We start from the raw sequence: 20,613 nt of genomic DNA, 5'->3' as shown, positions 1-20,613 counted from the left end.
CTCAAAAATATTTATTCCTAAACCTAAGTCAAAAACCCCTAAAATTGCCTCAATTATTCAAAAATTCCCCTAAAAATATATTTAATAAAAATAATATATAAATATGAAAATACTATATAAAATAAGAGTAATATGCAGTAATATTTCTTAATTTTCTTTATTTATAAATTATCTAAAACGTTATAAATTACATCAATGTCTTCTGAAGAGTCCACATTTTTAAAATCATATATATTGACATTACATAAGCGTAACATTTTTGAAGATGGATTGAAAGTAGAGCATGATCCACCATTCCGAATTAATGTGAAACTAACCATCATTATACTTTGCAACATTTCAATCGATAATCTATTCCGTAGCTTATTTTTGATTATATTATAGATGGAGAAAGCACGTTCAACAGTTGCGTTTGAAATGGGAATCGTAACAAACGCTAATCCGAATTTTCCGATATTTTCAAAACGTTTACATCCAGCTGCGTCCAAATCGTTATATACTTCGTAATATAAACCAGCTGAAGTACAAGTATTAGTCCATGTTCTATTACTCAATTGTTGCCACTCAAACTCGATGTCATTTTTGTTGCCATAGATATGAGTACGATGAATGTGACTCAATATTTGTTTTAAATCGGGTTTGACTTGAGAAGTAGCAACCTTTGGATGCAAATCAGCAACTGTTTTCAACATTGATAAATTATCCGGAAGCCTTTTCTGAATTTGCTCAGCAAAACAAATTAAAAAGTTCTTGCATCTTTCCCTGACATCCAACAAGTCTTTTTCTTCCAATTCCTGGGATACAGTTTGAAAATCAAAACCAAAGTATATTGAAGCTGTATGCATTAGGTGTTCCCGAAAATTGAATTCTACAAGTTCAGAGTCTACCAATTTTTCCAATTGGGAAGGTACAACAAGTCGTCTCAGCAAGTTTTTGTATAGTAACAACAGATCCTCAAATAATTTGGTAGGCTCAACATTGTCACTTTGAAAAAGTAAATTTAATTGAGTCACATTTTTTAATTCATTCCTTAAAAAAATCAACAAAGCTTTGAAAGGTGTTCTCCGCATGATATCATAAACCTGTTCTGCCATGTAACATTTATCATCAGATTTGGCAATCGAAAAGAGCAGCTTTAATTCATCCCACTGCTCCAATATAGTATTAACAGCTTGGTAGCGAGCCAGCCAGCGAGTTCCGCTGAGTCCTGGGATTTTTTTGGGGTCCTTATTGTAATTCATGGATTCATATAAAGGTTTATAGTAGTCCAAACGTTTAGGACTGTATGAAAACAAATTATGAGTTTCTCTTACAAGAAATTCTAATTGGCGTGGTAATGATTCAGCCGCTTTTTCCGCGCATAAATGCAAAGAATGGCTGACACATTTTACAGCAATTAAATCAGGCAGATCTCTTTTTAATAAGGCAGTCACTGAATTATGTTTTCCAACCATAATATTTGCTCAATCAACACCAATTCCGATCATATTTTCAATTTTTAATCCATCCTTTTTAAGTTGATTTATAATTGCTTGATGTAAACTTTTTGCATCACATTCTATTATCTTAATTATTCTATAAAAAGTTGTCACAACTTGCTTTGTCGTATGTGAAAAAAATCGTAGCATAATACATAAGACTTTCTGAGTCGAGAGATCAGTGCTCTCGTCGATAATTATTGAATATGGATAATTTCCTATCTCTTCAATTAAAGCTTCACGCATTAATGGAGCAAGCACATTTTTTATTAACATTGAACACTTAGTGCGATGAAGTTTTATGTTTTTCAGAGCTTCTGATGAAGGATCCAGCTGAGGAAGTATATTAATTAAATGATCTACTGTTAACAAAGAACAGTATTCGGCGATAAAGGCAGCGATTTTCAATTCGGCGATTTTTGTACTTTCTGGCAAAACTGGTTTATATATTTCAGATATAGATTTACATCCCTTTGCTGATCTGTCCCAGGCTACGGCTTTTTCATGCTTTTCAGTTTTAGCGTGACTAACCAAATCTTTTTTGTGGGCTTTCAACACAACATGGCAATATTTACACGTCGCCAATGTGTCATTTGTAACATCAGGTGCAAGCCATCCTGCAATGAAAACATAAATTGGAAATAACGACATAATATCACTTCAGTACATATACACATCACCGCAAATTGGTAAACATTTAAACATGGCAAAACCAACACCACACATTTTTTCAATATTTTTTCATAATTGTAGGTATATGAATATTTTTATGAAACACCAGACCCCAAATCAACTTGAAAAATACTCGAAAATAGAAAAACCATCAACATCCCTTATCACCTGTCCAATCCATTCCAGAAAGCCTGCATTAATTGTTTATTTCAAACCTAAATAAAATAAAAAATACCGGTCTCTGCTGCAATTTGACGGCGCCGATGATTGGATGATTCTATGGTAAAAAATCATGTCATGAATACTAATCGAATCTATAATCTAAGTCTATCTTGATCATTCATATATTACAACTAGGCAATGAAATTTACTTACCTTTTAATTTTGAATCTGTTTCCCAAACCTTCGTGTACTTTTGAGTGTACGTCTTTTTATTTTTAGTTTCTTTGGACATCATTAATAAATTGCTTTTTGACACCGAAGTACGATAATGAAATAAAATTAACAATTGTAGGTAATTGCGTAGTTGAAACACACAAGCAATAACATAAAACATAACAAACCAACAAACGGCTTACTCTTTGAACATAACCTTGAAATCTCCAATCACCTGTCACAGACTACACAGACACCAAAGAAAGTTAGGAAGTAGGAAGGGATACTAGTCATTGGAGAGTAGTTTAATATAATTACACTAGATGTCATCCAGTCCGAAGTCTTTCCATAGGTAAAAGATAAAATATTTGAATGACTGTTATTGGATTGAATAGTTCTATTATAATCAGAAAACCCCTAACAATACCCCTAAACATATAAAACCCCTAAAAAAATCCCATCCCACTCATTTACCCCCTAAATCTGGGGGGAAAACCCCTAAGTTGGGAACCGTGACAATATGTTTTCAAGGACGAATTCTTTTCCTTAGGCATTTTCTAGTGCTCATTTGCAGTGATGCCAACATGAACACATGAGCCAAAATTCCGCTACACTGCTTCATATTCCGCTACACTTGTATAGTTTGACTAGCTTATCTCAAACTCATGATAATAAGTAGTCTCATCCAGTCTTTACGGAAAATTTCTTTCTGTGAAGATTCCTGCAGTGACGCCTGTCGGATATAATCCAACTTCCTTCGTGGTATTAGCCAGGGGAGTTGTTGTTTTCTGATAGGCGTTAGTCCATCCAACCTACTGTGTAGGTATATCCAAGACTGGTTTGAACGTTTAAAGTTCATTTCTTTAAATTTGTTTACTGCCAATCTTCAAACATAACCCACTGACTGATAAGAAAGATTTTCTTATTTATTCAGAGGAATCGGGCAAATTTCAGATATGCAGTTGATTAGTACCTCGTCCACTAGATGGAGTGACATTTTGTTGTTCGTTCCATTTTAGGAAGAGAAATGAAATACTCTGAAAGAATTTCCATTTTTTAATAATGGAATATCATTAACTTTAGGTCGATGATGGCCACTATCTTGCACTGACGAGTGGCTAATGAGCCCCAAACCGGTCTGCAAGTGTGCCCATTCCAAAATTAAAAGTCGACTATTTCAGTTGTATTGCCAATTGCATATGCAGGAATTGTTCTTTGAATATTCCTGCACTGACGCCTGTCGGATATAATCCAACGCCCTTCGTGGTATAAGACTGGGGAGTATTTGTTTTCTTATAGGCGTCAGTTCATTAAACCTACTGTGTAGGTATATCCGGGACTGGCTTGAACGATTCAAGTTCATTTTTTTAGATTTCATATTACAAATTCCTAACGGATATATTCATGGCTTGGTTCTGGTTCAGATAATTTCTTTTCTCTCCTTACCAGATGACAGTAATAAACAATTCAGTGAAAGTTAGTGCCAAAAATGAAAGCAAATATTCATTTTTAGTTCACCATAAATCCGATTGGGAGCGCGAGCGTATATTTGACTCCTATTTGACCAAAAGTCGTGGCAACCCTGTAATACCCAATAAACGTGACTTCGAGACTCCCAAATCAGAATTTCCATATATTTGTATTGAAATCTGAAAAGTTGAAGTTGATAAACTATAAAAAAATTATAACAAAAGCATGAGCAGTTACGATAACATTATAAATTTGATCATTATCGATTAAAGGGCCAGGGTTTCCCAATACTGCTCAAATTAAAATTCCTAACATTCCTGCTCATACTCCAAAAATAAAATTCAGATCCAATATATTAGTCGAGAATCACCATTTGTTCGGTGAAATGGCTGACAATAAGCAATAAATTGTTAATTTATCTACGAAATTAAATTTCTTCCAGTCTTATAGTCAAAAATGATTTCAAATTACAAATTTAAAGGTAAAATAAATTTTTAAGGCTTAGATAAAAATATATTGTCAACTTTGAAGGTTGAAAGTTTTAACTAACTTAAATCCTTAGAAAATTCTAAGGATTCTTGTACAAATAAATAATCCAACTAAAATAAATCTATTTAATGAAATAATTCAAAAATTTAATTTTGAGGGAATAATCAGAATAGATTCATATTTCTTTGAAAAGTTAACGTTGAGAAAGTTATTCGAATATAAAAGAACAAAGGAATTAATGTCAAAATAATTAGAATAAAAGTTATTAAGAAAAAATTATTTTCAATTAAACTATCAATTTAAAAAAATCTGTTATTCCGTTAATCAGCTGTCGCCCCCTATACGAACGACAAATCTTAGAAGTTGAGAAACTTGTGCGAGCTAAAGACTAACGAGGTCTTACCTTTTAACGTGTGATTCCTAACACGTTATTAGACATTTAGGTAAAAATCCTAGAAAGGGCATAAATCTCCTGAATTGAAAAAACTTAGAATGAAAAATGATTATCTTAATTTATATTGCTTTAACAAATCAAATGATTTTTTCAAACAAAAATTTTGCAAAATTTCAAATATATATATATATATATATATATATATATATATATATATATATATATATATATATATATATATATATATATATATATATATATATATATATATATATATATATATAGGTATATATATATATATATATATATATATATATATATATATATATATATATATATATAGGGTGTCCCTGGACTTCAAAATATCACCAGTACTTCATATAACTTTTTTTCCTAAAATCCTTCGTTACCAAGTAACGGGCCCTCGAAGTTACAAAATGAAAAATGTTTTTCTTTGATAACTTTTCAAGTGAATATTCAAAATCATCCAAATTTTGGTAATTGACTAAACAAATGAACTCCTTCGATGAGCTTTCATGCAGCAGTCAGTTGTTTTGCTACAAAGTCAGGAACGGACTACAACCGATGGTCCACACCCCAAAACTTTGAAATGACAGATATTTTTCAACAAATTAAGGTTACTTGGACAATTTTATGAATAAAAGTACTCGTGTGGAAAGTCGATCGGAGCAACGAGTCTTGATAAAAATGTAGTTTCACTCGACGACATCAAACCCGCTCGTCCACCATTATTTGAAATGAATAATTATCAAAGCAGAAATAATAATGATAACGTTAATTCAACAACATTTATCCTGAGATGTCTACCATTATTCGAAAATATTAGTTTTTAAAGAAAATGGAAATGATAGGTAAAATGTTTATAACGAATTTTTATAATGCAAACACGTTTAACTAACGAAACTCAAGAGCCTCAAGAGCAAACAGAAATGAAAAATCCGCTACAGAAACTGATCGATATGACCACCTTCTCTCTCTATACATTTTCTTAGTCTGCGAAGACACCCTCTCTGTACTTGAAATAGCATTCCAGGGTCGTTTCGTATGGCTTCACAATGTAATGTTATTCTATTCAACAATGCATCTCTTGTGTGAATAGGTGTAGCGTAAACAAGGCTTTTTAGATGCCCCCACAGAAAGAAATCCAATGGATTTAAATCCGGAGACCGCGATGGCCATGAATATGGCCCACCTTTACCAATCCATCTATTGTGGAAAATATGGTTCAGATGGTCACGCACAATCAAACTAAAATAAGGAGGAGCGCCATCATGCATAAACCACATATCTCTTCGGGTTTGCAATGGAACATGTTCCAAAAGTCCATTCAAATCGTTCTGAATGAACTCCAAATAACGTTCTCCATTCAATCGGTCCTGTAGAACGAATGGTTCTATAAGATGGTTTCCTATGATACCAGCCCAAACATTCACGTTGAATTTCCGTTGGTGTTTGGTTTGCAATATCCCATGGGGATTTTCTTCGGCCCATATATGGAGATTATGAGAGTTGATAACTCCATCTCTACTGAAACCTGCTTCATCAGTGAATAAAACTCGATTAATAAAAGTCATATCCTCTCTTTGCCTATCCATGAACCAATTGGCATATTCCAGTCGTGCTGGAAAATCTTGAGGTGTCATGGCATGTACCTTCTGGATGTGAAATGGGTGGAGCAGTTGTTCCCTAATTATTCTATGAATAGTGGACTTGGATGTATGGAACTGTTCTGATAGATTTCTGATGCTCATTGAAGGATCATCAGCGACGGCTTCCAAAATATTTTCCTCCAATACAACGGTACGTACAGTCCTAGGAGCGCCCTCACCACCTCGTTTTGGCAAAACTGTACCTACAATAATATCGAAATAAAACAACGTGCTCAAATTAATTATCAATTATTACATACCTGTCTCCCTCAAGCTGCGATCGACACGCTCGAATGTTTCTCTTGACGGTACCGTTCGATTGGGAAAATGCTCGGAATACAGACGACGAGCTTCTGCAGCATTACAAAATGCTCGTCCATAAAATACATGCATATCTGCATATTCATTGAATGTAAACTGTTCGGCCATATCAAAAAAATTCAAAATATCCTATAGAATATTGACAATACAATGATAGTCATATGACAACGCACCACTCAACAAAACAAAATCGCATTCCAGTTTCTCATTTTTTATCAAAACTTTCTAAAAGGTTTTTTTGTCAACATCTGTGAAAGAAATGGAACATAATTATTCCCTGGATATTTTTCACCTGATCATGTGCAGCCGTTGTTGTAGTTCATTCGTTTGCTTTTTATTAGTATAGTAAATATTTTTTCCGATGTGCCTTTTTTTCAGCTAAATTTAGATTCGTGTTAAAGAATTTCTCCCATAAAATTATAATTATCAGTGAAACTCCTCAACAGTTTAGCTGTGAAGAAGAATTTGAAACATTCGAATGTTGAGTTTCATGAGATTCAGATAACTGATCAACACGAAACGTGATTATTCCACACGTATTATGTACATACAAAATATGGAATGAATTCGATATTTCATAGTAGAGTAGCTTGTTAGTTTAAAAACACCACGAATCTACAGAACTTGATATTTCTTTTGAAAAAATATCTGCTATCACAATTGTGACTTAAACTTCCATATAGGTACTGTACTTTTTGTTTACGACTTCATTTTAGCATACTTTGTATTATTCCTGTTATAAATGTTGTTGAATTAACATTATCATTATTATTTCTGCTTTGATAATTATTCATTTCAAATAATGGTGGACGAGCGGGTTTGATGTCGTCGAGTAGAACTACATTTTTATCAAGACTCGTTGCTCCGATCGACTTTCCACACGAGTACTTTTATTCATAAAATTGTCCAAGTAACCTTATTTTGTTGAAAAATAACTGTCATTTCAAAGTTTTGGGGTGTGGACCATCGGGGGTAGTCCGTTCCTGACTTTGTAGCAAAACAACTGACTCCTGCATGAAAGCTCATCGACGGAATTCATTTGTTTAGTCAATTACCAAAATTTGGATGATTTTGAATATTCACTTGAAAAGTTATCAAAGAAAAACATTTTTCATTTTGTAACTTCGAGGGCCCGTAACTTGGTTACGAAGACTTTTAGGAAAAAAAGTTATATGAAGTACTGGTGATATTTTGACCCCATCTATACATTCCAGAGAGGAAAAGAGGAAGTCCAGGGACACCCTGTATATATATATATATATATATATATATATATATATATATATATATATATATATATATATATATATATATGCTGAACTGGTTTTTCCGGGTATTTGATCCGTGTATGTGATATTATCTCTAATTTCACCGACGTTTCGACAAAATCTCATTTGTCATTATCTAGGTGTGCTGTTACGTGTTCAGAAGTTTGTTGACCCTGCTCGACTCACTTCTTACTATACTAGTAAAATGGTATTCGTTACGTGTTCAGAGATAGAGTGTCCATAAACTCTCTACTACCTACTACTTAAATGTTGTTGAGTTTTACCTGAGTTCTTCTTCTTCTTAGTTGACCTCATCTCCCCGTTAAGGTATCGCATATTCCTATCTGTGAAAACTTCAGATTTCATATATATATATATATATATATATATATATATATATATATATATATATATATATATATATATATATATATATATATATATATATATATAGAGGTTGAAGGTTAGCACGACTGGCTAAGTTAAGAAATAGCACGGGGATTGAAACGGGTGTGCAGTCGGAGACAGAGAAAAATGAGAACTCTTTTTTCTGTTCAAGCTTTCGAGACTTTATTGACTCTTCTTCAGGAACTCTAGATGATAAGATGAAAATTAACAATTGTCAAAATTTGTTGTACTTTACTTACGAAAGTTGAGGTTATGTATATGAAGCAAGCATGGGAAGAATTATTTTCTTAAAACACTATGAAACTGTGATTTATGAAACACTCATGATACTTAACCTGTTATCCAGTATATATATATATATATATATATATATATATATATATATATATATATATATATATATATATATATATATAAATATATACAGCGTGACTCTAGGTCGATGGTAGGTTAGTTTCTGGAAAACGCAAAGCATGATTTTTCTGAAAATTTCACTTCTCACATTTCCTTACCTGTTCTATCGATCTAAAATATTTTCAGCTCTATTGCTAATGACAGAAGTTAAAAAAAATCATCATTATGACTATGTTGGATTTAGACTGAATAATGTATTATAATAAACCCAGGGAGCCAGACTTAATGAACTCCTTTTTGCGATCTGGGTCTGTTCCTATGAAGGTTCGTAGACGTATGCGCTCAAGTTGAAACTCTTCTGTACTTAGGAAGTGAGTAATGGTGGGCTTCCGAGCAGACATTGGAAATGCATATTTTTGTGCTTGATTCTGCAGCTGTTACATTCGATCACAAATTTCAGCAATCATTCTGTCTACTGAAGTGATTTATTTCACGGGATCACCCCCATTTGAGAATAAAATTAACAATTATATAATAAAGTAATATACTACATTACATTAATTTATGTTATTATAAAGTACATATCATAATACTAACATGCAGTTAAGATATTGTTTTTGAATTTGCTGAGAGATATACCAGTTACTTCCAATTTTCTTTCATTAATAAGTCGAAGTGTACAATGAACAGGGTTATGTAAGCCATAATTTGTAGAATGAAACCGTAAGTGAAACAAATCGCTGGCCTTAGAATTCTGTTTAGGACATTGAAATTAATATTTTCTAGAATTTCAGGAGCAACAATTAAGCCATTCAGTAACTTGTATATGAAAATTAGATCAACGTTTTCCCTCCTTTTTCTCAACAGATTGAAATCAAGGATTTCTAAAATGTTGCTATAATCATGGTCAATAACAGGCATACTCATTCTATGAGCACAAAATCTTAGGAATTTGTTTTGAACTCTTTCAAGAGTAAGATTGTGATTGTCATAAAATGGAGACCATATCATTGAGCCATAATCTAATATCGATACTACCAGAGACAAGTAAACTATCCTTAAGACTTGAAGGGACAGATGTTTACCATGTCGTAGAATAAATCCAAGACATTTTGCCGCCTTTACCACAATATAGTTCAAGTGGTCTAAAAATTGAAGTTGTTCATCAAAAAAGACACCCAGATCCTTCACAGACGAAACATAAGATAATCCATGGCCATTAATTACATAAGAAGTATCAAATTTTTTATTTCTCTTGTAAAAACTTATAAAACAGCATTTTGCGATATTCAACTGTAAATTATTCTCAGAGCACCATGTAACCAATCTATCTAGGCCATCTTGCATTAGTGTTGAATCATATAGTGATCTTATTGGCATGAAAACTTTGAGATCATCTGCGAACATCAAAAAATCAGTATGATGGAAACATTCAACAATGTCGTTAATAAAGATATCGAATAACATAGGAGCGCAGTCAGAACCCTGAGGTACTCCTGATGGCACCTGAATTATAACCGATGTAACGCCTCCAACTTTAACTTGTTGGGTTCGATTACATAAGAAACTTCTGAGCCATGTTACAGCTGAGTCAGAAAATCCAAATATCTTTAATTTTTTCAATAAGATATTGTGGTCTACTCGATCAAAAGCTTTTGAAAAATCCATATACACTGTATCCATTTGCCCTTTACTTTCCAAAACATCCAATATTTTGTGTTCAAAAATCATCAACTTGGTAATAGTAGATTTATATTGTGAGAATCCATGTTGATTGCATCAAGTTGGGGGCCATCCATAAAGTACGTCACACGAATTTTAGGACTTTTGAACCCCTCCCCCCGTCCTTGTCACAGGTTGTCACATTTTTATAACCCCCCCCCTCCTGATGTGACGTCACACATTTTTTAAATTTATGTATGTATTTAAAAATAATCGAGAGAAAACAGCTATTTTCATTTTTTACTTATTTTTATTAAATAATAATCTAATAAAATCAATATAAAGTCCAACATTTCATAAAACCGAAAAAACAAACGACTAGTTAGAAAATAATAAACGATTAATTATATCAAATTCAAAATTCTCGTGAATTTGAGAATCTCACTTGTATTACAACGCCGCTCTAGAAGTTAAATGACGCATGAGAGATTATCTCATAGCAAGAATGCTAACTTATTAATAAATATATATCAAGTTCGTAAATTTTTAAAATTTTCAATTCACATCCAAACTTTGCGTTTTAGTATTTTAAATTTTAACATGTTACGTCACAAAACTATTGACCCCCCATACCCCTTGTCACACGATGTCACACTTCGTTGATACCCTCCCTCCCCATTAACGTGTGACGTACTTTATGGATGGCCCCTTGTTCGCATAAGATTTTAGAATATTGGAGAGCTACCCTTTCGCTTGGCACGTACATAAAATTTCGCGCGCGATTTTGATTTTCCAAGTATTTTTTACATTTTCCAAATCAATAAATTGGCGCTTTCCGCAGCCCCGTTCCGTATGCCGCCTGGGATCGTGGCCCGCACCGCCCCCTTCTACGCCGCTGGTTTCTCGATTCGAAAAAGCATTATGAATGAGTTTTTTCATGAGCTTTCAAACTATTGCTCCGAATAAATGACCTCATGCAGATTTTACACAGAAATGGCTTTTCACCAGTATGTATCCTTTCATGTGATTTCAAACTACTACTTTCAGTGAATGACTTCAAGCAGACTTTGCACTGAAATGGCTTTTCACCAGTATGTCTTTTTTCATGAATTTTCAAATAATGATTGTGAGTAAATGACTTTTGGCAGATTTCACATTGAAATGGTCTTTCCTCACTATGAGTTTTTTCATGGAATCTCCAATAACTACTTCGAGTGAATGACTTCAGGCAGATTTTGCACTGATATGGTTTTATTCCAGTATGTACTCTTTCATGAATTTTCAAAGTATTATTGTGAATGAATGACTTTTGGCAAATTGTACATTTGAATGCCTTTTCGACAGAATGTGTTTTTTCATGGATGTTCAAATAACTACACGAAACAAATGACTTTGGGCAGATTTTACATTGAAATGATTTTATTCCAGTATGAATTCTTTCATGTGCCTTCAAATGACTTTTATCAATAAACGGTTTGAAGCAGATTTTGCACTGAAATGGTTTTTCACCAGTATGAATTCTTTCGTGGACTTTTAAATTACTTCTTTTACTGAATGACTTCAGACATATTTTACATTGAAATGATTTTATCCCAGTATGAATTCTTTCATGTTCCTTCAAATGACTTTTACTAATAAACGGTTTCAAGCAGATATCGCACTGAAATGGTTTTATTTCGGCATGTGTTCTTTCATGAATTTTCAAATAATTACTGTGAAATGACTTTTGGCAAATTGTACACTCAAATGATTTTTTGACAGATTGTGGTTTTTCGTTGATCTTCAAACTGGGTCTCTCTGTTGTATCTACTATCTCAAGTTTCCCGATTTGATCGTTTGCAGTGCCAAACTCCTTTTGACACAACGCTGATGACTTTTTTTCATTGAAGCTATCTTCTTTCTTTTCAATGACTGTTTCATCCTCTGTTTTGATAAAAATGTTCCCAGAATCTGTGAAAAATAATAAATCAAAGTATATTTTATTCATACTATTTTTCCAGAGGTTTCATGAATGATAATTCAAAATTTGATTAGAAATTTAAAAATAAATTGTGAGAAATTCAAGAGGAAATGAATTATCAGTACCGAGGAGATTCTTTGTGATTGATTATCGTGTAACTATTTTGACTGATAGGTAGAATTGGAATGTTTGGCATGAAACTAAATTAATGAAAGCCTTTTTCACACTATAACTAATGTACTTTCTCTCAGTGTGCGTTTCGCTAAACAAGTTACCATCATCAGGAGATGATTAAAACTGAATCTTTCAACTATGTTAGAGCCTTTTATACAGGGCTTTTCATGATGAGCGTTAATTAGCCGTTTCTGGCAAACTATTCAACGGATCAACCTGAAAATTCCACAGTATGCTTAAGTCAATATGACCTACACGCCTAAAATATTTTAGACGAATCGGCGTTGTCGCTTCTACTATAAAGTAGCGGCTTCTTTCGTTTTTCAAATGGAACACCCCGTATATAATATCACATTATGATTCATTATCACTTTGTCAACAAATTCATATACTATTTCCCTATACCTATCTATTACCGTTTAGAAAATATAAATTAATTTCGATTTTTTTTTTAGCAAACATGAACTTTTATAAATGCTGATAATCTTGAACTCTCTTGCACTAAAACGATCAAATTTGAAATGGAGTGGAGTGACACTATGAGGATCTTCACTCCGAGTCATATTTTCATTTGCCTCATACAGGGTCTTCAAAAAATGCAGATACTTTGATCTCATGAAAAAATGAGTTGATCTCAATTTTTTCAAATGGAACACCCTGTATATTTCAACATTTTTGAGCTCTACATCCAATTTTAGATTAACTTTGTTCAGATAACACTATTTCTATTTTGAACCGTTTTCGAGATAAACTGTTTCAAACGGAAATTGACATGGTTTCCTTGTTCATCACTCATTTTTGTAAAACAGATTTCGTTTGATGTTTCTCAATTAGTCACAGATGATACAATGAAAAGATAATTATTAAAATACTCCTCAACAATCGAATGAAACTTCTCTTCAAACAATAGTTTTATTAACGCTGAAACACGAACTGAAAATAATAAACCCATAAATTAATGAGTTAATTTAATCGTCAGTGTATTTCAGAATATGTTCAAACACATCTCCACCTCTACTTAAACAAACATGTAATCTCTTCAAAAGATTGTCATGTGTAGCGCTTCTGATCAAGTCTGGAGTCAAACTATTGAAAGCAGTTGTAACTCTCGATTTCATATCTTCCATTGTTGTTATTGGAGTAGAGTAAACCATATTTTTAATGAAACCCCACACGAAATAATCTAATGGATTGCCATCTGGTGTTCTAGGAGGCCAACGAAAAGGTCCATTATTACCAATCCATCTGTCTTCGAAGATTTCGGTTAAAGCTTCGCCGACTGAATGAGAATTATGGGGTGGAGCACCATCCATTTGGTACCATACACGTTCTCTTCCTGGTCTATTATTTAAAATCATTTGAATTCCATTTCTCAGTAAATCTTCATATTTTGATGTATTCAAATTATCATCATAAAACTCGATATAAAAAATTGACTCATTTTTTATGGCACATAATACATTGAATTGCCATCTTTCTTGAAAACCCCTTTGGCGGACAACATGGGGATTTTCTGGCGCCCAATAATGACTGTTGTGTCTATTGAAAACTCAATTTTTTGTGAACTTGGCCTCATCTGTCCATATGATATTGTCAAGGAAATGTTCATCCTCTTGAGTCTTGACAAGTAACCATTCAAAGAACTCCACTCTACGAGGTAAATCAGTCTGTTTCAAATGTTGGACACAGTAGAACTTATAGGGATGCCATTTATGCTTATTAGGAATTCGACAAATTGTCACGTAAGGTATACCTACTCCCTTTCAGCCTAGTGCAGAGAAGCATTTGGAAATGCATGAAAGTATCCCAAAACTGTTATACCATTGTCATCATCATCCACTTTAGTCTTCTTACGAATGATTTTTGGACGGAAGGTTCCATTCAACCTACAGTTTTTTAGTAGTCGATTTATCACTATTCGGCTTCGGAAGTTGTGGATATCTTTCATGAAATACTCGGCATTTTCTACTTGCAATTCTATTGCACTCACCATAAATTATTAATAAATTCAAGAAATCTTCATTACTGTAACCTAATCTTGACATTATTCTATTATAATTGGTAGCTATCACAATCAGTCAAAACCACCAACGAAATTCTGACGTTAAATAATTGGTTAATTTATTTTTCCAAAGCACACTATTAAAAAATATTAATGTGTACTGTTGTACGTTAGAGACCAATACCTCAATGTATACAAATTGTAACTTTTTCTAAAGTAGGTACATACCAATTTCGAATTAACTGATCTGAGACAGTTAAAAAACTGGATCAAAAAGAAATATTACTAAGTATAAAAAAAAATGTTGAATATCCAAAAGAAGGGATGAATTCAAAAAAACGAGCAAGAAAACCACGTCAGTTTCCGTTTGAAACAGTTTATCTCGAAAACGGTTCAAAATAGAAATAGTGTTATCTGAACAAAGTTAATCTAAAATTGGATGTAGAGCTCAAAAATGTTGAAATATACAGGGTGTTCCATTTGAAAGAATTGAGTTCCACTCATTTTTTCATGAGATCAAAGTATCTGCATTTTTTGAAGACCCTGTATGAGGCAAATGAAAGTATGACTCGGAGTGAAGATCCTCATAGTATCACTCCACTCCATTTCAAATTTCATCGTTTTAGTGCAAGAGAGTTCAAGATTATCAGCATTTATAAAAGTTCATGTTTGGTAAAAAAAATATCGAAATTAATTTATATCTTCTAAACGGTAATAGATAGGTATAGGAAATAGTATATGAATTTGTTGACAAAGTGATAATGAATCATAATATGATATTATATACGGGGTGTTCCATTTGAAAAATCAAAGAAGCCGCTACTTTATAGTAGAAGCGACAACGCCGCTTCGTCTAAAATATTTTAGGCGTGTAGGTCATATTGACTTATGCATACTGTGGAATTTTCAGGTGGAACCGTTGAATAGTTTGTCAGAAACGGCTAATTAACGCTCATCATGAAAAGCCCTGTATACAACTGGATGTACCATATACTTTAACCCCTTCAGTCCCAGATTTTTATGAAGGTAGAAAAAAAAATAATAACGAATGTTTCGTGATCAGAGGTCATCTTAGGATCATCAGAGGGTAGGGGTTGAACATTATTTTTACTATTATATATTTTAGGAAGTGTCCCGCTCGGTGGACATCAGGACTCAAGAGTAATACAATTGTTTCAGTGAAAACTTTTTTTATTTGAATTATAATTTTACAAATGTATAGGTACGAATTCATTTTCTGTGAAAGGAAAGAAAACAGTTTCTCTCTTTGAGAAAACAAAGATGTAAATTACACTTGTCAAAAAAAACATGAGTTTTTTTCGTGCATTTTTCAAATTTACATCGGGTTGCTTCTTTTTTCGAATCATAATTGGGCATATGATCCAAGCGATCATGACGAACCTCCATAAATAGTCGTTTTCTTTCACTACAATAATGTGTAGGGGTACTGGTGATAGACGAACTTGGAGATGCATCTGACGGACGTCCTCTCTTTCGTATGACGGGAATATTCATTATCATGAGAGAATATGCCAATTGGAGACGAAAGTGGAGCAAGTCTAATGCTTTTTCCTTAGGGTTTTCTTTATTCTCATCGGTATAGTGTTGGCGGTATTCTAACCAGCTATTCACTATAGCTAGATCCACACCATGAAAAAAAATTCTTAGTGTCCACTTCCTTGATCTGACATATATTCTGTAGAGTGCTATCAGATGATCTAGCTTATCCACACCTCCCATATTTCTGTTGTACATTTTCACTACCTGTGGTCTCTTTACAAGAACATATTTTTTATTTGTTTCATCCCATCGTTTCACTTCATCTTCTTTGCCTTTACCAATAAAATTCGAAGCAAGAACAACGGATCTGTTGTCAGACCATTTGCATAGAATTATTTCTGAACCTTCACTAACTATTTCTTCTGAAAAACCTCTCGGTTTTTTCTTTGCTTGCTGGTCAGTGATTAGTGGAGGTTTATTGAACCTGTTCACTCTTACGGTTCCAGCAGCATTTATCTTTTTATATTTCAAAATTTCCAGAAGATTATAAGTGGTAAAATAATTGTCGAAATACAAATGTCTATGCTCTGGAATTCTCTGGGACAAATGCAGAACAGACGTAGCCCCAAGACCAAATTCATTCAAGAGGAATTCATCGAATTCAGTGGTACTGCCTTGATACATGATAAAGTCATACATAACACCACTTCTACCACATAGAACAAAAATCTTGATCCCCCAAGAATTTGGCTTCCCCTTTACATACTGCTTTATGCTGAACTGACCCCTAAATGGTACCATCTGTTCGTCAATACTGAGGTCCTTTTCAACTTCTAATTCGTGACAACGCTTCCGTATGCTATCTAAAAGAGGCCTCACCTTGAATAATTTGTCTTTACAGTCATCGGGTTTTTCCAAATTATTGACAATATGAAGATTGTTTCAGAGAAGAAAGAATCTATTTCGTGCCATGTTATTCCTGAACAGGGACATATTGAAATCAACATCCCAGTACATCCTTATTCTGGGGAATTTGAGGCAAGACATTATGATATGCAATGCAATGAATATTTTGATTTCATTTGCATGGGTTGGCTTGAAACTAGTTTTTCCTTGCTGAAGTGCATAAATATTAGTCATTTCTGCGATAACATCAAAGAGTTGTTCAGGTATATATCTAAGAAAATATTGAATTGGCATCAGTATTTCGTTTGTTTGTGGAGAAAATGTGAAGTCGTATTCTGGTTGGGGAGAAATAGGTTCGTAATTTTTTCGGAAAATAATTTTGTTCTTGGGTGTGATAATTGACATAATGTCTTTATAACAGTCGGGTATTTTATTTTCCTCCGAACGCGAATTGCTCACCTCAGCTCTCAATGTTTCTGCAATAATTGATAGAGGAATATCATCCTCTGTGTCACTGTCAATTACTTCTGTAATTGCAGTAGTATATCTTCGTCACTATCATTATCGGAGAAAAAGTCTATATCTGAAGTTTCCCCAAGATTTCTCAACATTTTCTCGCACTCTTCATCCAATTCATCATCATTCAAAAATTCCAACAGTTCCTCAGCGTCTTTTGGATTTTTAGGATCATATTTGTCCACAAAAAAGAAAAATGTTCAAGACCAAATGTCCTTTGCACTGGACATGCTTTTTTGGTAGGTTATGTACAACTTATTTCTCAATAATTGCAAACTGTATTCATTCAATCACATTCAATGAATTATATTCAACATTTAGTTGAAGTATAATCATGAACTTATTCGAATTATAGCGATCACAATGTAATAAACTTGCCCTTGTAACGACGCGATGAGGTAGCCATGATTCACTTGTTATGCTAAATGGTATATTTTGTTTGAATTCGAAGAGATGGCTTGGTAGTTCGCAGGATACTGCAGTACGAGATCCTAGTGAACTCGTGAAGCGCTTGAATGATTCACACATTACACAAAAGATGGAGTTTTATTCATGGCAAAATCAATGTCCACACCAGTGGACATGGGGACTGAAGGGGTTAAATTCAGAACTGGTCTCACCGAGAAGGATCAACAGTTGTACCCTCCTCAAAGAGAATACGAGGGTATGGTGATTATACAGAAACTTTGCGAGGTTTAGTGATCCAAATAATATTTTCAAATGCTGTTTTTTCATAATAGTTGGAAAAGGAATCAATTTTTTTTTTCGTAGATGAACAAGTTAGTTTCTTGTCAACGTTTCGGACTTCAATAAATCCATCATTAGGGTGCAAACATTAGTTTATCAGCATTTCGATTGTACAGAAAAATGTCTACAAGTAGTACAAGCTGAATATTTTGTCAATCGAGACGGAATAAAAAGTATCAACTGTTCGAGGAATCAAAAAAACAAAAATTATGGAAATATTCATTTCAGTGTGGATATCATAGCAACAAAAACTCAACAATAAAACTGAAACCACCTGAACATATTGAATGATATTGAAAAATTACTGAATGCAAAAAACCTTCATTAGACTATAGTATCTGTGGTGAGGCAAAATATGGGTTTTGAATTCTGAGTCATATCTTCAACCTGAATATCAAGGAACTTACTTTGAGGGCCTTCACTTATTTCATCTATACATTTTTCTGATTTGGGTTCCTGGTAAATATCAATGACATGTTCGCTTTTAATCTGATTCATATCATCTTTTTCTTCGAAGATATGGGAAACCATTTCATATTTTCCAGATTCACTGACCATTTCAGTTTCACTTATTTCACATTTCATAATATTTGTTTCAAAAACCTCTTCATCCCCAACAGATTCAAGCTCTTTCTTAATAAATATTCCACAATCATCAAAATTCATTATCTTTGAATAGAGCGGAACTGTTTTCAACGACGAATTCTTTATTTTTATTCAACTTTGACAACACTTTTTTGAAGAGAAATAATGTAATACTACTTCTTCTTTTTTCTTGTTTACTTGTGGTCCAGTACAGCCAAAAATAATGTCTTGGTTTAAAAGCACCCTTAGATAGGTAAACATAAAGATGTTGTTTCCTGCATATTTTGTTATTCATATACTCAGAGTAATAAAAAATATTCATTACTCTGAGATTCATATACATATTTCATATGAATAATAAATCAGTGTCAGTCAAACTCAAATGGAAGGAAAAAAGAAAAACGTTCGAGATTCAATATAGACTGCCATTAGTGTGTTTTACTCCAAATCTGTCATTTTCTGCTCGATAGATAAACATAGAGCACAAGATGTGTTTTGTTGGCACTCAAATTACAGATTAGGTCATTTCCGTCCTGTGAGTTTCCGTCCAAAGTTATCCGTTATATTTGGAATATGATTGATGCCAACAAAACACATCTAGTACGGACACGCAGAATGGTCACATACTGTCATTTATTGCTTCTTGGAAATTCCGACTTTGAGAGTTTCTGCAGATAGTATCGGTAACAAAAATAATTTGAAGTACCGTTCATAACAAGGAATGAAATACAAATTGCTATCGCATCCGATGTCAATGAAAAAAATCTTAATTTTGAAATAAGTCAAAATCAAACGGGCATGTTTATAAAATTAACTGTTGATAGATACATCGGTAGACCGTTCGATTACTCCATCAATTTGATGGAAAGCATAGGTGCATTTTCAAAAATTGGAATAAAATGGATATTTTTCAATTATTTGTTAATAAATTCAAATTTTAAATTATAATTTTATCTTGACTTCATTTTACAAATTTCGACTTGAAACTAAAAATATATTTCAATTTCTAAATTTTTAAGTTTGAAGTCGAAATTTTCAGATTGAAGTAGAAATTTCGAGATTGGAGTTTAAATTCATGATTATGCAAAAATTTCACGGCCAACGTCGAAAATTGGAATATAAAGTCGAAATTTCGAGAAATAAGTCGAAATTTCGGGAATAAAGTTGGAATTTCGATATTAAAATCGAAATTCCAAGTATAAAGTCAAAATTTCGACTTTTAAAGTCAGTTTCCGAGAAGCAAATAATAGGAATATGTGCCCCTTTCGTACACCGTTTCCGTACACCTAGAAATAGCGATTAACTTATAGCGGGAATAGGCAAGTTTCGAAATTCAACAAAAAAGTTATGATAGGTAGTTCTTTCTAATAAAAACACATTAACGTTCAGATTGGACCATTGGATGAATCCATCGGCAGAAAGGAACCAACGGATTCATCGGTGAATTATAGAACTATTCCAATAACTTAATCTGGGTGCCAACAAAACACAACTGATTTGAAAAGGATTATTTATATAGTCGACTTACCAAAATTACTCAACATAGCGTTACGCAGCAAAATGAATGATGTTAGGATTTTTTTTCGTTCGTCTCTTATTAAATCACCAGAGAAGGGTAGGTAATATAAATACTTTTCTCCTAGACTATTGAAATGTTGATTT

The 20,613-nt window shown here is 33.1% G+C and overlaps 2 protein-coding genes across 2 annotated transcripts; both read right to left on the bottom strand.

The window, feature by feature from the left end:
• Window positions 1-925: 925 nt before the first annotated feature.
• LOC141483231 (uncharacterized) lies at window positions 926-2,770 on the bottom strand. Its single transcript, XM_074177701.1, has 2 exons — window positions 2,526-2,770; window positions 926-2,095 (listed from the first exon to the last, which is right to left on the bottom strand). Exons 1-2 carry the CDS (start codon window positions 2,704-2,706, stop codon window positions 1,464-1,466), a joined length of 813 nt encoding a protein of 270 aa, XP_074033802.1. The 5' UTR covers window positions 2,707-2,770; the 3' UTR covers window positions 926-1,463.
• A 7,988-nt stretch (window positions 2,771-10,758) lies between these two features.
• Window positions 10,759-19,426, bottom strand: LOC141483230 (uncharacterized). The gene is made up of 2 exons (XM_074177700.1): window positions 18,774-19,426; window positions 10,759-12,511 (listed from the first exon to the last, which is right to left on the bottom strand). Exons 1-2 carry the CDS (start codon window positions 19,030-19,032, stop codon window positions 11,481-11,483), a joined length of 1,290 nt encoding a protein of 429 aa, XP_074033801.1. The 5' UTR covers window positions 19,033-19,426; the 3' UTR covers window positions 10,759-11,480.
• Window positions 19,427-20,613: the final 1,187 nt, after the last annotated feature.

The sequence above is a fragment of the Leptinotarsa decemlineata genome, unplaced genomic scaffold, assembly GCF_025532065.1.
Source record: "Leptinotarsa decemlineata unplaced genomic scaffold, Ldec_3_MD MMD2_tig00003192_RagTag_RagTag, whole genome shotgun sequence".
Classification (NCBI taxonomy): domain Eukaryota; kingdom Metazoa; phylum Arthropoda; class Insecta; order Coleoptera; family Chrysomelidae; genus Leptinotarsa; species Leptinotarsa decemlineata.
The sequence above is the reverse complement of the archived record's forward strand: the minus strand, read 5'-3'. Positions and strand labels throughout refer to the sequence as shown.

Coding starts and splice junctions, on each gene's coding strand:
- LOC141483231 (XM_074177701.1), bottom strand. CDS start 2,706: ATGTTTTATGTTATTGCTTGTGTGTTTCAACTACGCAATTACCTACAA. Junction 2,096..2,525: donor AACAGATTCAAAATTAAAAG/GTAAGTAAATTT, acceptor TTTTCATTGCAG/GATGGCTTGCACCTGATGTT.
- LOC141483230 (XM_074177700.1), bottom strand. CDS start 19,032: ATGAATTTTGATGATTGTGGAATATTTATTAAGAAAGAGCTTGAATCT. Junction 12,512..18,773: donor AATAAGTGAAGGCCCTCAAA/GTAAGTTCCTTG, acceptor TATTTTTCACAG/ATTCTGGGAACATTTTTATC.